General features: G+C 40.7%; 1 protein-coding gene across 10 annotated transcripts in view; it reads right to left on the reverse strand.

Annotated features, from left to right (window-relative positions):
* The window catches only part of neo1a (neogenin 1a), a 209,475-nt gene that overhangs the window by 45,199 nt on the left and 144,517 nt on the right, over positions 1-19,759 (reverse strand). For 8 of the 10 annotated variants that reach the window (XM_061670365.1, XM_061670358.1, XM_061670357.1 and 5 more), the window contains exons 6-8: positions 16,947-17,101; positions 16,631-16,751; positions 1,128-1,362 (exon numbers count right to left, since the gene is read on the reverse strand). In XM_061670365.1, coding sequence (XP_061526349.1) covers positions 1,128-1,362; positions 16,631-16,751; positions 16,947-17,101 — 511 coding nt within the window. The remainder of the gene's footprint in view (positions 1-1,127; positions 1,363-16,630; positions 16,752-16,946; positions 17,102-19,759) is intronic. The other 2 variants (XM_061670361.1, XM_061670360.1) reach the window with 2 other exon arrangements.

The following is a 19,759-nucleotide window of genomic DNA, read 5'->3' on the forward strand; positions in this document are numbered from 1 at the left end:
AAAGTTTGTGTTTAATGACTCATCAGCCCCACAAAACAGTGGAGTGTGTCAGTGGTACTTTTCATACTGTCACTTTTGAGTGTTTGAAGTCAGGATTCTCAAGTTCTTTCACACCGAAGTCATCCAAGGATGCCTTTATGGACCTTCATTTGTGCGCTGTGGGCCACAGTCACGGTGGAACAGAGAAATGTCGTCTCCAAATGGTGCCTACTAAGTTGTAAGCAAAGAATTGTCCAAATGTCTTGGTACTTAAAATCCAGGGACCCTTATTGATTAGCACATTTATTAGGTATCTCAACAATTTTGTCCACACAGTGTATTTTGTGTGAAGGGGATGAAACAGCGAAGGTAAGTTCTTTGTTGACATCCAAAGTTTTTCTCGAGCATAAATCTCACCGACTGGTTAGCTTGTCTGCCTAACAGCTCTGAGGTCCCCGGTTCAAATCCGGTTTCCCTGTGTGGAGTTTGCATGTTCTCCCCGTGCCTGTGTTGGTTTTTTTTCTCACGTTCCAAAAACACCCATGGTCGATTTATTAAAAACTAAATTGCCTGAAGGCGTGAATGTGAGTGCAAATAGCTGTTTGTTTCTATGTGCCCTGCGACTGGCTGGCGACCAGTTTAGGAGGGTGTACCCTGCCTCTCGCCCGCAGTTAGTTGGGATAGTCTCCAGCACGCCTGCGACCCTAGTGAGGATAAGTGGTACGGAAAATGGATGGATGGACAAAACTCATGATGTTTAGTCAAGAACAGATATAGAGGTAGAAAAAAAAACAACCTCACCATTGATAAGTTTGGAACAGCACGTATAGCACTTGTTTCGAGAGGGAGAAACTCCACATTAGACTATACAAAACTATTCTTAGCTACTTAAATTTCCTTTTTAATTTTATGTAACTATGCATTTTCTGGGGGAATGGGGTTTAAGGTGCCAGTATTTGTTCATTTCAATGAAAACCCTTGAGAGGAAATGATTCGTTTTAATAAATAAATACATACCACTTTCAAAAGTGCTTCAACTACTTTAATGAGCTACTTTAAGAATGCCCTGAGACTTAGGAATGCACTCACAGTGGTCCCTCACAGAGCAGCACCCTCACGGCACAATTACAATGTAGACTGTGTATTACCTGCTTGTGCCTTCCTGGCTGTAGAAAACAGAGTAGGTTAGCTCGTCTCCGTGTGGTTCAGCCGGCGGGCGCCAGGTAAGCTTGATGAAGCGGGTGGAAACCAGCGAAGCCACGACGTCGCGGGGGGCGGAGGGAGTGGGTCCTGCTGGACCAGCTACACCCCCAAAGCCTGGCGTTACATGGTCAGTAGTGTTAGGAGTCAGTGAGGGGGGTAGGAGAGGGGGGAGGGCTACGTCTTGGGGTCGGGAAGAGGAGGTGGGAGGGTTGAGGGAAAAGGGTGAGGGAATATAGGGGTAACAGAGGCAGCATGGGGGATGGAAATGCCAGAAATATTGCCCAGAAAAAGAGAACAGTTTTGAGGAGAGCGTTAAAGGAGGTGAAATGGAAATGACGGTGAAACGAAAGAAAGAAACAAAAACAGAAGAAAAAACAAAATAACAACAACGTAACAAAAAAGACGTCTGGTGTCACAAGGAAACAGAAATTAAACAGTTTTACTACATTTACACAATAGCACAATACAGGGGGATACTACACATGCAGATCTTCACTGCTTTCTATAACAACAATACATTGCACATGACATTTACGCATTACCTATTTGTCAAGAAATGTTTGTCATTTATAACTTTGAAATTGATTGTCTTTTTTGGCCAAGGTGAAGATAAACCCCCATTTGCATCTTCAGACAGAAGTTCATTCTGAAGGCTATGAGCTCTCTCAAGACATGCCAGATGATGTTTTCAAACACTATCCTTCCATCTCATTCCGCAGCCTGGGCACATAAATGTAAGTGATTTAATTTGATCGGGGAAAGGGGGGCGGAGTGAAAATCTGTGGCACGATGCAGCGAGATCTGCTTTCCATTTGCTTGGTGAGTGGGTGAGACGAAACCATATGGAAAGTAATGTCAGTGCACAGGAAAGTTCCATTTGCGTACGGTTCAGGGAAGGTGATTGGCGCAAAACACAAATAGAGAAAAGTAGCATGTCAAGCATAGCTCGTGTTATTGTTAGACAAAATGTGTTGAAATGCACAGGGCTGCTGGTTTATTTGTCACTCCATCGAGACAAAACCACTAATTTGGCTTTCAATGGTTTGTTTACAATTTAAATGTCCATTCGGATTTGTGTGAAAGATGTGCTGCTATACTCTTTCAGAGTAACAAATACTAATCTACATGCACCCACACGCAGTGACTAACCCTCTTTTTCAGTACAGCTATTTACAAACTAACAAGATCTCATGTAGCTATAAGGTCAGATAAAATATGTTGCAGTACAGTTGTTCAACACTGAAAAATACAACCATAAAAAACAACTGAATTTAAATAACTTCCTAACGGTATCAAAACTAATTATTTGTCTTTGGCAGAAGGCAGGATTTTGAAGCACTTGGATGTACAGGTGCCTGGAACATTAAAATGAGGACTCTAGAAAAGGAATTAATTGACCTTTTTTTTTTTTTTTTTTGAGACAAAACAAATTATTTTGTTGAGACAAAACCTATTTTTCCAGTTAACAGGAATATCTTGCTGACAGTTCTCATTTAACACTTAACTTAAAATTAAAAGCAAAACATAGGCACAAGGTCAATGTGTAGATTCCTTGACGCGTATGCAGATATTGGACCATTTGACCCAAAGTCTAATAAAGTGACACAACTAAACACAAATTGCATCCGATATAGAGCATATGCTATAGGACAAGTGCTTTTTCATGATAAATTAGCAGACAATAATACAGAGCACTTGGCACTTTTCCATCTCTTTAAAGCAACAAGAACTCTCTCTCTCCATCAAAAATATTTCTTAAATGAATAAACCCAACAGGCTCAGCAGAGCATTGTGTGATAGATTAAGACACTAATGATGCTTCCATTCTCACATCATCCGCTAATAACTGACATGTAGCCAAGTAACTGGTGTTTCTCTGATCAATGTCTTGTACATGCAGGCTTGAGATTGTTACAGTAAGGAGATGCCAGCCACTTACTGCCATTGAGAAGCTCTATTCATAGCTGATTAATTGTATCATTAGTCTTTGTGCCAAAGGTAATGAGTAGCTGGCATTAAGGCTGTAATGAGGAAGGTTACTTCAAATCTGCATAATATATCTGGGCCACCAATACATAATACAGCTGGGCCAAAGACATGCACAGTGAAGTATTTGTTTTAATATTAAACGAAGGAAAAAATGACTGTGGAACTGTAGCAGTATAAGCTGAGAAGTGTCTGTTCAGCAATCAATATTACAATAGTCACATACAGGAGCAGTAGTAGGGTGCACTTGGGGAGCCATTGGTGCCTTTTTCGAACCTAGACCCCTTTGATCACAGGTGGCATTGTTAGAAACCATTAGACCACAGCTGCTCCCATGAGCTGTTTGCCAAAGGTTTATGTTAAATATATTGTCATAACTTTGAGAGCTGCAAGGGACACCTGGCTGTAAACCATAGTAAAGATACTGTGATAAAAACAAAAAAACATTTAGCTGACAGCCTCCATTTTGGATCTTTACATCCACTTTTAACTCTGTTGCCTACTCCACTTATTGGCTTCTGCTATCTTCGGGTGGTGTGACCAGGGGTGCCATAAGGGGAGAAAAGTGATGAAGATTCTAAGGGTCCCTGACCGTCAGTGGCCTTAGAAAATAGTATTTTTAATTTGCAGCAATGACATGGTGGGGCCCAAAGTCATATTTTTTTCACAGGGCCCAAATGCCCGGAAGCGTCCCTGGGCGTGACTCTTAACATAAGCCAAGCACTTCATCAAATGATCTGAGTGCACAGATAAGAGTCAGGCTCAGACTAAAAGAAGGCATTCATATCTGCCAGAAGCACACACAGGACTGGGACTACTGATAGACCAATGAGGGTAAATATAGCAGACCATGCCAGGTTCTTGCAAAAGGAAAGTCTTTTCTCAGGATAAGCTGCCATTTATAATCGTCTTCGATAATGGTTACTTTGATGGAAACAGCTCCAGCTCGATGCTAATGGTCAATTCAACATTTACGTACTTTCATGTGACGGAAAAGAAATAAACAATGTGGTCAAAAACACTGCAGGTTTACAGAAGTAGCACTAACCTCTACAGTACATTTGAATCACACCAAATAGTTACATGGGTTGTGCTTCAATGAAGTCCAATAATAATTCCTTCTGTGCTGATAATTTGATTCCATGTAACAATAAAGTACAATAAAGTAGGCAAGCAAAAACACTACCCTGTAATTGCTTTAACGGTTCTGAGGTAAATGTTGTGGAAAATGATTGGTGGCTGGGAGTAACCTTTGACGACTGTGGCTCTTTTCCGCCACAGCTCACTTTCACAGCTGGCTAAATTAGAAAAACTGGCTATTCATGACGACTGAGCTGCACAAAGAACCAGCAACAGAAACGGGACCACAAAGAGAGGGCAAAGCAAAAAATGGTTGAAAAATGCCTATTCAAGCACATTTTGTCTACTACCTCTCAAAGAAAATAGCAGCAATAAAGATCCTCACCAAATAGTTTTTCCCCCGCAAAGATTTGTAATGTAGTGGCGCTAGTAATAGACTGAATAAGTCAAAGAAACGGCAGCAATATGAAAAAGGGCAAAGGAATTCTAAATGTCTGCCTATAAAGTTGTGAGATAATAATAATAATTATTATTAGCTAGCTTTCATTATTCACTCGCTCAGGCCAAGCTTCATTTAGACAGGCCATTGCCATGTCTAGTAGAAAAGTAGTGCTTTGCCACCATCCTGTGGCTCCTACAGACAATTAAAACCTCATGGTTTATGGTCAGAGGCCAGTACAGAAGTGCTACTACAAAGTACAGAAACAGATAAAAAAAATGCTGACCATGTGGGTCACAGATGTGTTTGCCTAAGTAAGTTTTTCTGTTGTGGTGAGGACTAATCGAGATCTGAGTTGATCAATCAACACATGAGGTTGCATTTATTTCCCATGATGATATATTTCCGAGCAGCAATAAGAACACTTGTCTGTCTGAAGTCCGACAGCCAAGTCCTCTTATTTGGAGCCTCCTTTTCAATGTAACTACAGAGATGATTCAAAGGAAAGCATGATGTTAAATCTGTTTGCATTAGGCCCCCTGGAATTTACTCGATGGTAATATGGTTTCTATAAAAAGTGACAACCAATATCCCACAAAGCTCAACAGAGGGGGATGTGTAGAATTCCATTTAGTATCTACAAAGACTGAAACAACCCTGGAGGAACCAAATATAGAGGGTAAAAAACATTGCTTGGTATGAAAGTGATGACTGCAATTGAATAGGGATGATGCATTCATAATTAAGCATGTATAAATACAGTTCACCTTCCCATGTGCACAATCATGGTCCATGGATGACTGGGGAGTCAATATGTTTTTGCTTGGTTCTCTCACTTTAACAAAAGACGTCACACGCAGACACATCCCTCCTAGAAATCTGCAATATCAGGCTGGTCCTCTAGGGGCATGTAAATAAACATGTATAGATATGGTAAACAATGTAAACGTCACAGGCTAACTGCGAGACAAAAGGAAGGCCCCTTGGGCTCACCTTTCAAGCACATCAAAACATCCAATGATGCCGCACATCTCCAGAGCCTCTTACTCGAGATGCTTGGAAACACACTTCTCTGCTCTCAATGGTCTTACTACCTTGGAGCTACACAAATAACACTAGACTTTTACAGCGAAACAGCACAAGATCTTAATGAGGCAACCTTTTACATATCATTACCACCAAGGATGCTACTGTATGTTTTTATCTATGTGTATTTTTCCTCTATTAGTTCCTGTGCAACTTTCTGTTCACAGTTTTGATACAGTATGCCGAGCTGGGATTTTTAGGATAGGGAGGTATTCTTGGGTTGTCAACAAACAAAAATATTTAATTGTTCCATTATTTGCATACATTATATTAAGTCGTTTTCCCTGTTTAAAATCCACTTTTAAAATATCCTAATACTACTAATAATCATCATAATGGTTTGACTTATATACATACATACTGTAATACTTTTTGTTTTGATCATATGGGTAGAAGCTAAATCATGCATTATAAAAATGCATTATACATAGGTAGAAGGGTTTCCCAGGATTTTGAGGTCAACTTTGGAGGTGCGTATTATGCATGAGTGCGCTTTATACACTGGAAATGAGAGTACTTATACGATTACAGTGCATACGGAAAGTATTCACAGTGTTTCACTTTTTCCACCTTTTCCTGTTACAGCCTCATCCCAAAATGGAATAAATTAATTTTTCCTTCAAAATTCTACACACAGCACCCTGTAATGACAAAGTGAAAAAGACATCATATGTACATAAGTATTCACAGCCTTTTTTTTCAATACTTTGTTGATGCACCTATGGCAGTAATTACAGCCTCCAGTCTTTCTTAATATGATGCCAGAAGGTTGGCACACCTATCTTTGTGCAGTTTCGCCAATTCCTCTTTGCAGCACCTCTAACGCTCCATCAGGTTGAATGGGAAGCGTCAGTGCACAGGCATTTTCAGCTCTCTCCAGAGATGTTCGATCGGATTCAAGTCTGGGCTCTGGCTGGGTCAGTCAAGGACATTCACAGAGTTGTCCTGAAGCCACTCCCTCGTTATCTTGGCTGTGTGCTTAGAGTCGTTGTCCTGTTGGAAGGTAAACCTTCGCCCCAGTCTGAGGTCCTTAGCGCTCTGGAGCAGGTTTTCATCCAGGATATCTCTGTACATTAGTCAGGATTGAGGGAAAGAGGAATGCACCAGTTCCTACTGCTGAAAAACATCCCTACAGCATGATGTTGCAACCATCATGCTTCACTGTAGGGATGGTATTGGTCAGGTGATGAGCGGTGCCTGGTTTCTTCTAAACATGACGCCTGGCATTCAGGCCAAAGAGTTCAAACTTTGTCTCCTCAGACCAGATAATTTTCTTCCTTCAGGTGCCTTTTTGGCAAACTCCAGGCAGGCTCCCATGTGCCTTTCACAAAGGAGTGGCTTCCGCCTGGCTACTCTACCATACAGGCCTGATTGGTGGAGTGCTGCAGAGATGGTTGTCCTTCTGGAAGGTTCTCCTCTCTCCACAGAGGACGGCTGGAGCTCTGACAGAGTGACCATCGGGTTCTTGGTCACCTCCCTGACTCAGGCCCTTTTCCCCCAATTGCTCAGTTAAGACGAGCGGCCAGCTCTAGAAAGAGACCTGGTGGTTCGGAACTTCTGCCATTTACGGATGATGGAGACCAGAAATTTTTCTGTACCCTTCCCCAGATTTGTTCCTCGAGACAATCCTGTCTTGGAGGTTTACAGACAATTCCTTTGACTTAATGGTTGGTTTGTGCACTGACATGCACTGTGACCTGTGGTACCTTAAATACACAGGTGTCTGCCTTTCTAAATAATTTCCAATCAAATGAATTTCTCACAGGTGGATTCCAATTAAGCTGTAGGAACCTCTCAAGGATGATCAGTGGAAGCTTTGTGTACATGTGATTTCTTATTTATAAATTTATAAATTTGACGGAAAAAAATGAATTTATTCCATTTTTGAATGAGGCTGTAACAAAATGTGAAAAAAGTGAAGCGCTGAGATACTTTCCGGATGCACTGTATATGATCGAGATTAGCAATTGCGATACATTTCCCGTTGATCTCGGTAATCAGCTGTGTGCGTATTTCCTCCTGTGTAGGGTTTCTCCCCGTGCCTGCGTGGGTTTTCTCCGCGTACGCCGGTTTCTTCCCACATTGCAAAAACATGGGTGGTAGGTTAATTGATGACTCTAAATTGTCCATAGGTGTGAACGTGAGTAGACGTCATACGACAGACAGTGATGTATGATAAAGGGCATGTGCCAGCTGTAAAATTAAAAAGTACAGTGTACAGCAAGTGTGTATGAACAATCCCGAGTGGGCTGAAAAGGTAAAATTGAATGTTTTCCCAGCCATAGTAGTGCAACAGTGTGTACTTCACGATAAAAATCACTTAAGCTAACCTGACTTGCATCAATATTGCGTACACTCTGGGTGAGATCGACTGAGTGGCACTCGCACTCCACCATCAGACAGCGGGTTGTCCAATACCCATGATGATGTTCCTCCCTATTCTACTTTTATCTTATGGAAACTGTGAGGTACAATGGAGACAGAGGGTGGGTGCTAACAGAAAACATAAAAGCTTTGATGGCCCATTCGCAGGGGTCATCTGCCTGCCGCTAAGGGAAGGGTGTGAAGGGAAAGCGGTGAGCTACTTTAATTCCAGACGATTAAGCACATCCAAAAACATCAGTTTGGCATCCTGGACGACTGAATGCTGGAGGACAGGGTTATAGAGTGGTAAGGGCATGTGTTGAAAGGGGCACAAAACAAATCATAGGTCCCATGAAAGTGTGTGCTGCCAGGTATAAACTGATGTTTATAACAAGACTGACATTCAAACAACAGCACTGACGCAGGTACCCAAGGCTATTTGAGTCTTTTTTTCTCCCTTTCCCTCATTCCAGGGCAAAACAACAGCAAAATTGGCACCCGTAACTTTTCAGTTAGCACTTAGCTGACAGGCCCTTTATTAATAAAGCAAAGCTCTTCTCCACGCTTGAATTAATACAACACCTTGAAAAGTTCACTATGAAAACAGATGATTTAAATGCACCAATACACAGTGTGAGTGGCATTTGTGAAAGACAGCACAATCCAGTCAGACTTTAGCATCTAAACAAACAACAATTTGGTAGCAGATGATTTCTCCTCTTCAGAATCAATTTCAGCAGGGAGCTCTATGATCAACACACATATACGCATGACAAACATGATGTGTATGCATGACAGAGATGGAATTTTTGCTGTATTTGAGTCTGAATTTAGAGTACCGTAAAAGATTAACTTCTAAAATGTATCCTTCATAACTAAGAGTTAAATAATTATGTTAGTAAAAAACAATACTATCATATTCATTTAGTGAACTAATAATTAATTTGTTACGGTTGAAGCAATGATTGACTCACCAGTTGCACCTTATTAACCTCTACAAAGTGCTAACAGTGGTCTGATCAAAGATCGGTCGAGTATCTTGTGGGAATGCTCATTATATTAGTTGACCTTGGGAGCTTGCCAGTTTTACAATGAATGACAGTAGGCACATACATAATTCCCACAAAGGTATATTGATACCTTCCTGCTGAAATAGTAGAATAGAGATGAGTGTTATTGCAAAAAGCCTGTCATTGCATTTTAATAATAAATGTACCTAAAGTTGTGGCTGACAATATGACAGTCATACTACGAAGGACTTGACATTAAAAGCTGTAACAGCTATGACTGTATGTGAGCATATCGATGTGTCCCAGCAGAGCCCAACATGTTTCTAACCGTCACATATTGACGCTGGTGTCTACTGTTGAAGTTACACGTTTGATGCCATTTGACCGGGCTGTGCTGTGCCGGCATTTTCACACGTTCACAGCATTACGCGTTTGCTTCCTGCTGGGCCGGCAGTGACCCTGCTAGCAGATGATGGAGTACACAGTATTCCTAAAGGAGGCCTGAGCTTTTATTCAGTGCTCGTCAAGCTGGAGGAAAGGATCTTCGAACAGCCCATTATCAAGTCTTGATTTGAACGGGGAATAAGGGTGGTGAGCAAAGGCAGTGGAGTGCTCGCCCATCTGCTTCCTGTATTAGGGCCTTTTTAAACAAATGTTACTGCTCTTTTTATGAAATCTGTGCGGTTTTGCTTGTTATTACATTTTATTTTACATAAGCTTACAATATATGCTTCCTCACATTCTTTTGCAGAATATCACAATGTCAAAACAGCACTGAGGTTCTCGTAACCACCTATTTTTAAGAGAGGCATTTACACAACAGTGAACCCCCTCTAAATTTTTTAAGGGAGACGTGAACACTGCAGTGAACTCCTATGTTGCAGTTCATTGGTCACAACACCCCTCCGCCCCATACCCATCCATCCATCCATTTTCTGAGCCGCTTCTCCTCACTAGGGGCGCGGGCATGCTGGAGCCTATCCCAGCTGTCATCGGGCAGGAGGCGGGGTACACCCTGAACTGGTTGCCAGCCAATCGCAGGGCACATACAAACAAACAACCATTCGCACTCACATTAACACCAAGGGCAATTTAGAGTTGTCAATTAACCTACCATGCATGTTTTTGGGATGTGTGAGGAAACCGGAGTGCCCGGAGAAAATCCACGCAGGCACGGGGAGAACATGCAAACTCCATACAGGCGGGGCCGGGGATAGAACTGTGAGGCAATATAATCTTAATTCAAGTGTTGCACTGAGGTGACTGGTCATTTATTTGAACATAGTTAACACTTTTGTTCGCCGCCGCCATTGGGCACATGCATGTCTTCGTGTGCGTTCTTCTTCATTTGGTTTTCGCCGCTTCTTTGTTGGTTTTCGCCACTTTCTTCTTCGGGGTCGGCGGACTTTAGGCATCGAAAACGGGAACCGATTTTTTTATTTTTTTATTTGAACGATTCCGGGAGGACCGTAATGTTAGTCCCGGTTCCAATCGTTTCTCGATTCTCGATGCTCAACCCTAGTTACAACCGACACAACAATGGCGGAACATGGTGTTGTTGTTGCACTTATGTTTACAATGCTTCCATAGCAAAGTGTACATTTACTGCACCAATACAATGTCCAGTGGAGTCCCAATATAAAGGGTATTCAAAAGACAGAAAACCAGGAGGACAAGCAGTTGCTGTGCATTCAGGTAATATTTCTTCTTCCATCACAACCTATTTAGTTGCCTGGCATTTCAGTCATTATTGCAGATCCATGTTAGCAGGGAGTGTTTTCTTTTTGTCCATGTGTAAAAAGCATTGTGAAAGTATCCCGCAAAGTATTTTGAAATTAAATAAATAAATGGTCATACAAACACACTTAGTTGTGTGTTTGTTTAGCGCGCTAACAGTGCATATAGGCTGCTCTATTCACATTTCCTTCAAGTAGAAATTCTCCATGTGGAATTATTGTTTGCACAACGGCACGTTTAAATATTTGTGTGTGTGTTTTTTAACAATAGTACAGATTTATCTACCCAAAAAAGTAGGTGTATTTCACTCAGTGATCCATTAACTTAAGCTGTAGTACCCGTATTTTCAAACATGGCTTGCAGTATTTCTCAGTCAGTTTTTCATGCTAGTGGTACCACGTCACGTCTAATATACAGTATTTTGTAAACAGAGTAATGGAGGGAGTCACAGGGAGTGGCAGTAATGGGGAATCTCCATTGCTCTGTGAGAGTCTCCTACCTCTGATGGGATGGAAGCACAGCTTTTTTTTCCTGTTTGTTGTCATGTCTAACAGTGTATCGAGTTAACTAATGCTACCATTAAGGCATGAGTAACTGAAGTTTCGAGAGATGTGGTGAATGGGGATCAAACAGTGGGCCATCTTCATTTAATCAGACGCCATCTTGAATCTTTTAACTAAGCCTGCACAGAAGTAGCAATAGATTTTTTTTTAAATGCATATATATATATATATATATATATATATATATATATATATATATATATATATATATATATTAAATGTATCATGTGTCATGGATGGCATGTAAATATTTGGTTCCATTCATCTCAATGCAATATACTGTACTTGTAACAGATGTGGCTAAAATAGCTTTAAAGCTCAGAGCTTTAAATATCCAAACACAATTTCATGCTCGCGAGTGACAGTTGCCTTGCTCACAAGCAAGCAAAACGTCCACATATAATACATGGAAGCTGTGGGAATGAGGGACACACCTACACAGATATATTTATGGGATATTTCCATAAATGAAAGGGTATTTCAAAACAAAATTCACAAAGGAGGGCAAAGAGCAATCTAAGGGCCTCCACTCTTGTTTTGTTTATAATGGTAAATGCAGATGTTTGTATCGTTCACATTGGACCTTTCACCTACACATTTCTTTTGTGACAAAATTAAAATATATATTACCCAATAGAGATTTTGAGGTCTTTCTTTCAAAGTATGTTTAAAACTATCGATACATATGCAGCGCATGACTCTTATTATCTATCAATGCCCAGAGGTCAGTAGAGTAGCCAAATATTGTACTTTGATTTGCTTTATTCATTTAAATGACTTCATGAAGAAGCTGCTTGCTGAACAGACTGAGTGATTGTGTGTGCGACACCATAGGGATTGTGCATATTTTGCCATATCCACTGCCAAAACAAAAATAGAAACATCTGCAATTTACCGCAAGGTGTTTTCTCAAGTTTGAAGTGGGCTGAAATATCCAAGTTTGGGCACTCACAATTTAAGAGCTGCATGACAAAGCTGTTGTATTTTTGGAGTCTGTAAAATAAACACAGTTGCGGGGCTGTTCCCCCCGCCTCCACAAATGATTAATTTGGGGGCTCGCGAAGGCTATGGGCGCGGTCATATGACTACCTTGTGTCGTCTGATTGGTGAAAAATGAGTCATTTTGATTAGCCCGCGAAGGCTATGTGCGCGGTCATGAGACTGCCGTGTGTCGTCTGATTGGTGAATTGGAGCCAAATGACAGTAGGCGTGATCTCGTTTGATTGGCGCGACGGGCACCCTATGCAGAAGTTGAAGATGGAGTCTAATAATAGATGTGCACACGCAAGAATGAATAAATAAAAGTAGCGAACGGCATGTCGATCATTGTAATGGAGTATAAGCATCGATCCTTCTTCACATAAATACTAAAGTAAAAGTAAAAAGTATGGTGCATTTAAAGTACTCTGACAAGTACAGTTTATTATAAATGTTACTTGAGTAAATGTAGCGCGTTACTACCTACCTCTGTCAATGACTTGGCCAGCACAAATGCTGAATGTGTGTCTCTACATTAGATTTCCAAGAACTAAGCTTAAAGCAACTGCACTGCAAAACATGGGTATACAGTAAAATGCTATACCAGCTGATCAAACTTAGATTTTGTACCATCCGTGGAAATCATTTTAATGAGTGCTTTGTCTAACCTCAAAGTTGCAAAACATGACCCCTTTCCTCGCCAAGCTGTAATTGAAAAGTGCCAGAGTATCATGCACAAACACTTTACAAGACGATGTGGCCCAAAATGTTTGCAAACTACTGTGGGACACTGTTGAAATAAGATGTGAAGCCTTTAAATAGCAGCAGGTGAGTAATCTTCCTTCCCCTTAATTTTGAGGATATATGTCTAGGGCTTATCCAGTTCTAAGCACTGTATAACTATATAATATACTGTACAGTAAGGGGGGGGGGGGGGGGGGGGTTCAGTTTACAACAGAGTTCCATTCCTACAGTGGCACTGTAACGTTAATTTGTACATAAAGCTACCACAAACCTATGCTAATACAGTGGCAGATCATTATTATAGTAAATATTTGCATGAAAAACACTTCACTCCTGAAATCTAAAACAATCGAATGAAAAAAAGCGTGCCTTTTTGTGCCGCATGATGGCATATTTGTACGCTTATACTGTTCGTAACCTCAAAATGTCGTAGGACTGAGATAAGGACTGAGGTTCCATGTATTAAAATGTCAATGATATGAAAGCCATCTAAATATTTGCTCCCTTTGAAAACACATGACAAACACTTCCACAAGGCAATAAGTCTAAATATGACTACCTTACAAGAAACCTCAGTGGCCTCTGTAAAACAACATAATTAGGAAACCTTAATGTCCACTTTTGGTATTTGGCTTTCAATTTACATCTGTTTGCAACTAGTTGAAGCATAATGCATATGTGGAATGTTCAGGATCATTTAGACCCCAATCTGAGTTCTATTTTAGATACCCTGGCCCATAAATGCGTCTTTGAATTTTACATATTTGCTTGCGTGAGAAAAAGTGATTATTTTTTAATTTGTTGAAATGGTATACATTTCATCCAGTGCAGAAGTTTAACGGCAATAGTGTCAAACAACACATAATTTTATTAATAACAGCGAACATAAAGAGCTTATACAGCCGACAACTAACCTTTGTCTTTTCCAAACACCCACTAGTGAGGATACAAAAAACTGAAGCTGGAAGAGTGAAGACACAATGATAATGATCACTAATGAATATTAGCCAACTTTCTGCTGCGGGTGTTTAGATGCACCCTCCTTGATTTGCCAGTTGGGTGAAGGCAGCTTGATCTTTAGCCACATTCCACTAAGCAGTATAATTCAGTTTGCTTCAAATAGAACAATAAATACAAATGAAACAAGCTCTGATCAGGCTTGTGCTGGCACCGCAGGGCGTTTAGGCTGGATAGTGACAGCTGCGTGAGCGACGTGAAATCATATTAGTGCAACAGTGTGTACTTTATGAGAAATATCAACACTAGCAATGACACAGAGCAGTGCTGTGTGCTGAGATAATCTGCAAACAATTATCCTCTTATCACCATAATCTGCAGCATTTTTGAAATGGTGCTTTTTGTATTCTTCGTTTCCTATTTAGATTCAATTGTAACATCAAGTGACAATGCTCTCTTGACCAATCAATAGACAGGGTGTCTACCTTCACCCTACATTAGTGTACTGAATTACAACAACCCGTACTCAAACAAAGGGTGCTACAAAGTGGGACCGTTTACAATGGAAAAAACAAACTGCAAACGAAAATATGTTAGGAAACTTACTGCTTGGTGTAATCAGGGCTGACTTCGGACTGCCTGACAAGGCTTTTTCCTCAAGCATAGCTTGTTTTCTTGTATTAACCATTCATAAACAACACAAAATCTTGTCCCATTCCTCATTTTACGCACAATTGTCTGACTGTGCTTTTTAAAGTTTTATCACAGATAGGATGCTCTATTCTGTTTGTTTTCCTTTTTGAGGGGAGATTTTAACTGGCCCTGCAGCTTATAACAGGAATGTTATCCACTTCTAAATGAGGATGAATTTATGATCTGCTACATTTCTACTAATGTTCAGAGGTAATAACACGAAACCAACATATTCAAACATTTTCCATAAGTCTATTTATCAGCACGTCTGGTGTTATGAGCGACTGTGTCTGGTTACACAGTAAGAGAATAAGAATTTAAGCATATTTTGGCTGCGTACAACAGGCTACTCTGCAGTCCTCCAGACACGATCACCTTACCAGCAAAGAAAATGTCTACGTAAAAGATTGTTTTCACGTGTGCAAGTGGCAGCAACCAGAAGCTTGGAATAGTTTGCACATTTCTGCAACACTCCATATCCTTCAGTTCTGGTTTTCATGTTTCCTTTGTCACATCAGCTTTAAGAATTTCACTGGATTTATTTAGATTTTTGGGGGGCTTCTTTTATTTTTCAGTACACATCCTCACTCTACAGATGTGCACAACTGCCAACCGTAAATGAAATCAAAATCATCCGTGCTGCTTGATGCATTAAGTGCAACTATACATAAAAAAATGAAATTGCTATAGAGCACAAAAATGGCGGACAGGCTAACTGATGAGACTTTTGAGCTTTTTTGCTTTATGCCTGGATCAGAATACGAGACACGATGGCACTATGACTGAATACTGTAATAAAATCCTGCCGTGTCTCGGTCAGAACACTGGCGACACTACACGACACGTATTACGATATCACCATATCCCATACTTTACTATTATTGGGTTGACCTTGTCAAATGAAGCGGGACCGTAAAACATGTCAACGCTACCGGATGTAACCGTTACCATAGCGGCAACAACACTCATGGAGGAAGAGGCGTCAGTTTTGATTGCGGCAATGTTTTGCGTTAAAAAAAATAAATAAAAAGAAGAAAACCGTATGTGGTGGTGTCCCTGGGAAATCTGGAGAGAACTGTTTGGGCTGTTTATTTTTCAAGGAGAGCTCAAGGTAATGTTCACATACTTTTAATACTGCGAGCAAGCAGGCAACATAATGTTAGATCATCATCACACCTGACATTGAATGTGCAGGGGTGCTGCTGCCATAAGTACACCAGCTTTTCTTCAATGTTGTTCCACTCATTCCTCTTTCTCTTTGCCATGGTGCACGCAAATAAGAGTTGACAATGGCGACTGAGGGAGGCGAGGCGCTGCTGCAAGACGCAATCTTATTGGTCGACGTTAAGATGCTATGTCACAGGGTTCTCGTTGATATATCACACTCCATGGAACATATCCCCCCCCCCCCAAAAAATCAAAAAGCTAGACTTTTCATTTTGGCATCGCAGGGCTTTTGCAACGCCAAAACGTTGATCATAGTTTATCTCATACTACAAGGAGTTTTGTCATTCCTGATAAAATATGTTGGGGCCTGATCTGTACAATCACCCGCAATAGCAAATCGGACCAATAACGGGGCTAAAATCTTGTAGTTTGAGCCAGGCATTACTTAATGGTGTGTAAAAAAACAAAACAAAACAAAACAAAAAAACCTGCAGTGCTGTTTTCCGAGCAAAACAATCAGATGCAGTCCTATCAGGCATCATAATATAGTTAACTGATGTGCTTCATCAATTGTTGATTATCATCCATCTTGATTAATTTAATCTGCCTTGAACATGAGTGGGTGTTTGTGGTGTGTTGCATACCGTGATCCAAGATGATGAGTTGAGCACTGGATTGAATGTTTCCTGCATCATTTTCTGCGAGACACTGGTAGAAACCCTCATCAGATTTGACCAGGCCCAGAACCTGTAGGTCATGTTCTTTCTGAAAAATGCACCAAAATGGACAAAAGGGAGGAAATTATTAAATAGATAGGTAGACAGGTACAGTTCTTTAAAAAAAACATTAGCCCACCACCAAATGTAAGATTTATGCCACAACTTTCGAGCAGTTAGTAAATTAGTTAATTTGACAGCTTTGAAAATATAGGTTAACATCCAAAAAGGAAAATGATCTTACAATAATTTTGAAGTAATCGCTTGGAATAACAGCATCACCATTCTTCACCCATTTCACAGTGGGGGCTGGTGAACCTGTGACTTCACACTCAAACACGATGTCCATGGACTCATGGGCATAAATGTTGGCCGGCCTCTTCACATACTGGGGAGGAACTGTGGAAAGACCCAAAACAATATTTTATTTGGAAGCATGGGCAATTGTCATATTATGTGAAATTCAATAAACGATATGTCAGATCTGACCAGGATTCCATGCTATGATTTCGGTCAGAAAATGAACAAAGCTAAAGGATATCATGCTGCCTCCTCATATGCCAAATCATCAGTGAAGGGACAGCAGAAGAAACAATAACTACATAATCTAATTGCACATACTGTGCACCTGTGACTTTTCTGGGCAGATGCTACCACTGGAAATGTCAATGACCAATAGCCTATGTTTTCTTTATTACACAATGGGTAAAAAACAGCAACCTCAATATCAGGGCTATGTGTCAGCATGTAATGCTGACACATAGCTGAGGTGAACACTTGCATATGTCTCCCGGTTCTGGTAATGAGGAACAGAAAGGAGTTATTTGATCTTCTGCAGCCAAGCAGCACTTCATCAATCAGGGGTGGAACAAGGTCAGAGGGAGCACGTCCTCTGTATATAATTGGACTGCACTGTACATGCATGTGAGAAGAAATCGTAAGACTCACTGTGCATGGATGAGCTCTGCTTGATAGCATTGACTGATAAGGTGGCTGCCGCACTGACCGATTTCTGGGCTTAGACTACCGATGCTTCCCCATCAGCCTCACTCGGTTCTGTGATAGCTATTAATGTCTAATTTGATTTGATGTTAGTGGATGCGGGTGGATTAAGAAAGATTTTGGCTTTATTAATCACAGTAGCAGGTTATGAGGTCAAGTCCCCCTCATCCTATTGACACAGCTGTAGCTAATTAGATAAGCAGCACCCTTCCTGTTAGGAAATGTAAAGAGACAGGAGAGGCCCACGCTACAATTCTCTGCAATAAAACTGTGAAAACAACCTCACGTATGAGATGGAAAAAACAATGAGAAGAAATATAAAGGCTAAAAAGTCATGGCGAAATATCCTGCGTCCGTGTGCTGATCTTAAAAAGCACTTACCCCATCTCTTTGGGATTTTTAGTTTTATGTCCAGTGTGTTACAAAGGTGGGAGAATAGACAAAGACATTCTAGATGGAGGTAACACGAGGAGTAAGCAAACATGCTGGCTATACCTTCTGACTAGGTCGCTGCATGGCAGTCAGAAAAAGGCATCATCCTGCTCTGTACACATCTCTGCATGTGTTTTTTGGGAGTGTGTAACAGGATTTCTTATGGTGATACAGCGGCTGAAATAAGTATTTAACACGTCACCATTTTAGTCACTAAATATACTTCCAAAGGTGCTATTGACCTGAAGATTTCAGCAGGTGTTGGGAACAAACCAAGTAATCCATACATATAAAGAAAGTACAACAAATAAGCTCAGAAATGAAGTTGTGTGTAAAAATGTTAAATGACACAGGGAAAAAGTATTGAACACCTAAAATCTATCAATAATCAAACAGCAATCCAGGCCCTTTTCAGTGCCAATGAGTATCAGCTGGTTCAGACCTAATTGATGGTCTACAAAAAGGTCTCATTGCCAAAGTGTGAGTCAAGACACATCTCATGATGAGTAAGAGCAGAGAGCTGTCTCAAGACCATCGCAAACCAATTGATGCAAAACACGTTGGCATTGATTACAGGCGCATATCTACGCTTCTGAATCGTCGCAAGATTTGTGACAGAGGAGTGCAAAGAATAATCAGAAGAGTTGTCCGAGAGCCAAGCACCCCCTGTGGAGAGCTTCAAAAAGACCTGGAATTACCAGGTACTGTTGTCAAAAGGAAAACAGTGATTAATCTACTCCGCCGCCATGGCCTGTATGCACGCTCACCACGCAAGACCCCATTGCTGAAAAAAAAGCATGTCAAAGCTTGTTTAAAGTTTCCTGAACAACATTTGGACAAGCCAGTTAAATACTAGGAGAATATAGTCTGGTCGGAGGTGAGCAAAATTGAACTGTTTGGATGCCATAATGCACAGCACGTTTGGAGGAGAAATGGCACTGCACATCATTCTAAAAACACCATACCAACAGAGAAGTTAGGAGGAGGGAACGTGATGGTGTGGGGCTGTTTTTCTGCAAATGGTACTGGTAAACTTCACATTATTGAAGGAAGGATGAATGAGCAAATATACCTTGACTAACCCTCTTGACAAAAAACGGCTGCCATCTATGACGATGACGAAACTCAACACCCTTGTTTCATCAGGATAATGATCCAAAACATACTGCCAAGGAAACTCTCAATTGGTTTCAAAGAAAAAACAGTTAAATAAAGCTGCTAGAATACCCCAGCCAATCACCTGACTTGAATCCAATCAAAAATCTATGGAAAGAACTGAAACTCAAGGTCCATAAAAATAAGCCCAAGGAACCTTCAAGATTTGAAGACTGCTTATGTGGGGGAATGGGCCAAAATCACACCAGAGCAATGCATGCGACTAGTTTCTCCATACAGGAGGCGTCTTGAAGCTGTCATTGCAAAAAAAAAATATTTTGTACAAAGTGTCAAATAAATACCAGTCGGCGTGTGCAATACTTTTTCCCTGTGTTATTGCACATTATTACAGACAAAACCATTTCTGATCTTATTTGTTCTACTTTCTTTGTATGTAAGGATTACTTGGGTTGTTCCTAACATCTGGTGAAATTTTCAGGTCAATAGCAACTTTGGAAGTATATTTAG

The sequence above is a fragment of the Phycodurus eques genome, chromosome 2 (assembly GCF_024500275.1).
Source record: "Phycodurus eques isolate BA_2022a chromosome 2, UOR_Pequ_1.1, whole genome shotgun sequence".
In the NCBI taxonomy this organism is placed as follows: domain Eukaryota; kingdom Metazoa; phylum Chordata; class Actinopteri; order Syngnathiformes; family Syngnathidae; genus Phycodurus; species Phycodurus eques.